General features: G+C 34.5%; 1 protein-coding gene across 1 annotated transcript in view; it reads right to left on the bottom strand.

Annotated features, from left to right (window-relative positions):
• DFNB59 (deafness, autosomal recessive 59) overlaps positions 1-5,070 on the bottom strand; it is a 7,970-nt gene extending 2,900 nt beyond the window's left edge. Inside the window, exons 1-4 of the mRNA XM_009084106.1 lie at positions 4,860-5,070; positions 3,103-3,298; positions 1,420-1,561; positions 591-708 (exon numbers count right to left, since the gene is read on the bottom strand). Coding sequence (XP_009082354.1) covers positions 591-708; positions 1,420-1,561; positions 3,103-3,298; positions 4,860-5,070 — 667 coding nt within the window. The remainder of the gene's footprint in view (positions 1-590; positions 709-1,419; positions 1,562-3,102; positions 3,299-4,859) is intronic.
• Positions 5,071-5,689: the final 619 nt, after the last annotated feature.

Below are 5,689 nucleotides of genomic sequence, written 5' to 3'. Positions count from 1 at the left end.
CACACTCCTTTTTTATGAAGCCCAGGATTCCATTGGCTTTCTGGGCTGTGAGCTCACACTGCAGCTCATGGTGAGCTTCTCATCCACCATCATGCCCAAGTGTTTCTCTTCATTGCTGGTCCCAGTTACTTCCCCACCCAACCTGTAGGTGTGCCTAGGATTGCTATGACCCTGATCTAGGACCTTGCACTTCATTTTGTTGAACTTCATGAGGTTTGCATTGGCCACCTCTCAAGCTCGTCAAGGTCCAAGTCAAGGTCAAGCCTGTTCCTTACAGGCTAGAAATCTAAGTATTTTTTAATTCCATGCAAATGGAGGATTAAAAAAAAACCCAACAAAATCTTTTCATAGATTCAAAATAATATCATCTTTTAAATTAATCTTTCCACAACTGACTATTTTCTAGCACCTGCCTTGTTTATCTTTTCAAGCCCTGTTTCTCTTAGAAAGTCAGAATACTAATGCACATAAAATTAAAGCATATTGTTGTGTGGGATCAGGGCTTATGTATATCAAGAACAATAAAACTGGTTTAAAATGCTAAATCATTATAAATAATAGCAGTAATGACAGTAATTCACATCACTTACCAAAATTACCATCCAAATGAATGTAGAGTTCAAACACGCTAAAAGCAATTGTTGTATGCGCAGGAAAAACAATGGCTTTGTCCCGCCCTTTAGAATTCTGATCTTCAATAATTTGAAACTATAATTTAGAAAAGCATCCCAAGAAAAAAAAAGTTACAAATTGACATGAAAAAATAAAAGAGTACCTTAACTGCATATATTAAGAATTACAATGCCAGGAGGAAACTTTGAAATTGAAAATCAAATGTCACAACTAAAGAATTGTCTATTAACAACTTTGCATTTTAATGAAGTTTGATAAAGAGATCCTAACTTAACTTGCCTCACTCTCTGAAAAATACTTGCATGATTTATAAATTCTGGTAATGAGTAAAGTCAGAGGATTTGTAGGTTCAATTATGCAAACACATAGAGGGGGAGAGGGAGGAAGGACATAAGGCAGGGAGTAAGATGCCAATCCTCAAAACAACAACAACCTGAAGTTCAATGTGTTAGAGAATGCAATTATAATAATGAAAGATAGATTATACATTTATTGAAGGGTCAAAATAAGAAGTAACTTCCACATTTCTGCTGAGGCTTTACCCCAAGCAATGGCTCATTGTTTAGCCATCCTTTCATGCATTTCTCATCCCTCAGTCACGTAAGGATAACTCATGAAAGACCAATTTTTAAATCACATTACATCAGTATAATAATATTTATCTACTTCAGCTTTTTTAATGAGCTTACATAATACAAATACAATTAAATCCAACTCTAAAGTTTCTTAAAATAAGCTTTTTATGCTTGATCATTTAAGATGCAAAACTTTGTCAAACATATTTACCCTCATTGTCTCTCCACGCATTCCAGTATGGACAGTTAATGAGCACTGCCTTGTAGTTCGAATACTTTCCATGACCACACACAAAATCTCCATTCTACTTTGCCTTGATTGATGGACTAGGCAATGATCAAAGTTAATTTTTCTAAAATCAAGAGGGAGGCAGGAAGGAAATTCAGAGCTGATTAGCAATTTACAAAGAAGCTAATAGAATTAGTAACTTTAAATCAGTAAATAAATCACCGTAACGCCTTTTTCATAGCAGTAAAACAACTGACTGAGGAGGTCTCTGGAAACTTAATGGTGGTTTTCAGTGTTTGGGAACAAAAAAATTCAAGGAAAGCCAGTAATGTACAAAATGTTAGAGAGGATATCTGGGGTGCCCTGGAAAATTCCAAGCTTTTTCATGCGCTCTATTCTTAGTGCCAATAAGGAACTGCCAACACATCTAATGAATTACAATTTTTTAAAAAATTATATAATAAATGTCAGTCATTATTGAAAATAGATACTAAAAGCAATAGCTGCAATAATCTACCTCTAGGCTTCTAGAAAACTTCTGATGAAGAAATGTTTTGCTTAGAAGTGTAAACAATACCTATGAAAGCTGTCACACACTCAATGGATCAAAAACTGAGCAACAGATATGTGGAAACTATAACTGAAAAGACCCAAAACTCTGTATCACTTATAAACATTGAACAATCATGAAAAAACGTGTTTGTAGGAGGATTTCTACAAGCATTGGCTGTTAGTCCTATAAAACTGAATCTTCTTATCAGGACACTAGGTCCTCTTCCCCCATGCCCAATTATTAATTATAATGTTTGGAGGTTACGAATAAATGAAGGAAAGGTAGATACAAACAAGAGAGGTTACAGAAACAACATGGCATGCATTGCTTAGTAAATAACTACAATGAAACAATATATATTTGAAAATGCTGTATGTTGTATCATGCATAATAAATAATTTATTGGGGTGCCATGCTGGGATTCACTGGGATGACATTGTGACCAAGGGAGAATCTTTGAAATATAAACTCAAGAATTACACCTAGAATTAGTCACATCATATTTCTACATGCTTGACATTTGTGCTAGCACCAAGGGAACACCAAGTTCATTTTCAATGTCCACAGCTCAACAAGAATGTTAGTAAAATGGAAAGTGGATTTAGAGAAAAGTCACAGAAGGTTATGAAAAATTCAAGAGGATAAACCTGGTTTGCTTTTAAACGAAAAGGCTGTGTCATAACTTCATAAAATCTCGAAGTACCTGCATTGGCAATAGTGTAGGTAATGGCTCTCTAGTTCATCAAAGGCAAAACAAGTTCTGAAACCTGAAGTCTGGTAATGTAATTCAAAGCAAATTTCAAATTTTCAATACTAGAATATAACATAGATAGGAGCTTGGATGGACACTTATTCTCTGAATTTGTTGGGTTTTGTTGCTTTGGTTTTTTTCCTGAGAAATGCACTGTAATTCAAACAAGAATTCAGAAAAATTGTACAGCCTGTACAGGCCATGTGTCTAATCCCAGTGATCCAACCTGAAACCCCTGAAAATATCAGATGGTGACTTCTACTGATTGACTAAATATAATCAAAACATAACCATTTCAGGCTTTCAACCCAACTGCATAAAATACAAATACGGAACCAGAAATCAAAATATATAATATAACCTTGTAGTAAGTTCTTTAAGTAATGTTGGTACTTCAACCTCATGTTTGGTCACTATGCCAAATGAAGCTTTAAAGGCAACAGAATCTGATCCAGCAACATCAAAACCAACATCATCCATTATCTGATTTCCTTTTCTACCATTAAGTGAAACATCTGATTTGTCTTCATAGTTGAGCAACTGGTAAGACGAGATACCTGAGTAAAAGAAGTTAACAGTTGTTATGTATGCTTAATGATTCCAGGGACTATGTCATTTTATTTTGAAGGACAACCACAGATCAATTTTGACATACTTGAAAGTCTGCGTTGAATTATTGTACAGTCGAAGGGCGGGTGCCAAAGCATTTCTGTAATACTTTCTTTATAAGCTTAAATACATTTCCATTCCACTAACAGAAAAAATATTAGAATGCATTGGTTATGAAATTTAAATGAACAGAGGGATTGGACTTCCAAACACATCTGACAATCTGGAATTTACTCCTTTTTTGGTTATAATCCTTTGAGGCTTTTATGATAAACTGACATTATGAAGTCACCTAAGTGTGAATACTGTTGGTCTTTATTTCTAATTGAAAAAAAGTTTCATATATTTTTCATTATTCTAAATAGACTGCAAATGCTTGTCACTAAAAAAAAAGGAAATTAAATTACAAAGCTCTTTGCTTATATTAAAGAACAACACTTTCTGCAGATGACATTTAACCTTTACAGAAAAGACTAGTAAGGTTTTGTGAGACTTTTTAATGAGATTTTACAACTTCCTCAGACTTTTTAATGAGCTTTTTCAATGTTTTTTTCCATTCATGACAAGCCAGGTGACTTTTCCTGAATGTAAGACAAGTAGGATTAGTGGGATTACAATTTTCTTCATCATGCTTATGTTCTCTAATTCCCTCTTTGTGGGGTCAACTTGTATTTCTGTCTACTTGTGCTCGTCCTGGTTTGTCTTAAGCAAGTTTTTAATTAATACATTTGCTGTGCAATTAATGTCATCAATACTTTTGTCAAAATTGACATTTTTCAAAAAAATAAGGCAATTAAAACACTTTGATAAAACATAGTGTGTAGACTTTTCAAAAGAAGGTATGGGAGTAGGCTGTAAGGTTCAATTTTGCACTTTCAAATTCTCCTAGAATCTCCTCAAAAATTTTTGATATTGCATAGCAAAGGCAATTTAAACACAGCACTAAGCTCTTTAAATACACCAAAGAGATTGCAAATGTGGAAAAAATCTTAGGGAAATCCAATTACTTCAGTCAGATAGCTGTTGGCAAATCCTTCTGCCTGTGCAAAGCCCAGTTCAGCACCAGGGATTACTAACAAGGAACAGTTGTGGAACTGAGGCCATTCTTACACACTTAAACATGAGTATACAAAGAAAGCTGTACATTAAAAACAAATTTTCAGTGGCAATTAATCAACATACATCAGTACATCTATCAGGAATTTGGGATTTGTGAAAAAACAAGGCTTAACTGACTTTGTTTCATACTAGTTAAGAAAATATCAAGGCTTTTTAGTAAAATTGACTTTCTTGTCTTCCTCTTTTTCTAGAATGCCCTTGGGGATTTTTTTACTATTTTAATTTGTACATTTTTTCTTAGATATTTATTACATGACTAAACAAGACAGATGTTATTACCCAATTACTAAAGAACCATCATACTACCTGCACAGTTTAAACTGTGTCTACCGGTTTGTATTTACTAGAAAACCTGCATTTTTCCACTTTGAAGAAAGATAAAAATCTTACCTGCAGAAATTTCTTTCTCCCCTTGAAGAATGTCTTTTAATGTGAAAGGTGTTGAAGCAAACTTACATTTTTTTGAAAGCGAACATTTTCTTTTCTTAATCACAAGGCTCAGAGGTTGGTATTTATCAGCTTCACTGAGGCTGGGCACTGGAACTAGTCTTCCTCCATCACCAACCTGTTTGACAAAGTTCTTGGTTGCAGCAGCAAACATATTATGGCATTAGTAATGATAATAATAAAAAATTCTGTATCAAGTGTAACTTCCAGACATCAAGCCCATCTTCAATTCTTTTTATAATGTTCTTTCAACCAAATTAACATGCTTAAAAATAACCACAAAGCTGTCAAATCACTTTTTGGGTTTTTTAGATGAAATTATATTTTACTTGGAAAGAATCAACAGCATCTTAGCCACCAATCTTCTGTTGTGTATTGTTCTCAAAGACCTTCAGTTAAGCTCTCTAATTCTGTATGATGAATAATGAATTACCAGTGTAATCTGATAGGGAAATGGTTGACTTCTTCTTGGCAGTATAATGCCACTGAAATTTGAAATCAAAACTTACAGACTTAGAAAGAGAAGACTAATTTTCACAACCCTTAGCTTCCCATTAGGAGTTATTGATGTATTGCTCTTTATTGGGTCCTTCCTGCAGCTGAATTCTAGTGTATTCCCTGCAACCAACAAAGCAGCCCAGCTGCACTCCAGGAGACCACTGCAATTACACTTTCATGAAAGCTGGTAGGTCTGCTGAGATGGTATTGCCTTTCACAGCACTTGTATAACCTACCTGTGAGAGCTCAGCTGAGGACTGCTATGGTGGGCTGAA

Source organism: Acanthisitta chloris, unplaced genomic scaffold (assembly GCF_000695815.1).
Source record: "Acanthisitta chloris isolate BGI_N310 unplaced genomic scaffold, ASM69581v1 scaffold27331, whole genome shotgun sequence".
NCBI classification, from domain to species: Eukaryota; Metazoa; Chordata; class Aves; order Passeriformes; family Acanthisittidae; genus Acanthisitta; species Acanthisitta chloris.
This window is presented reverse-complemented; position numbering and strand designations above follow the sequence as displayed.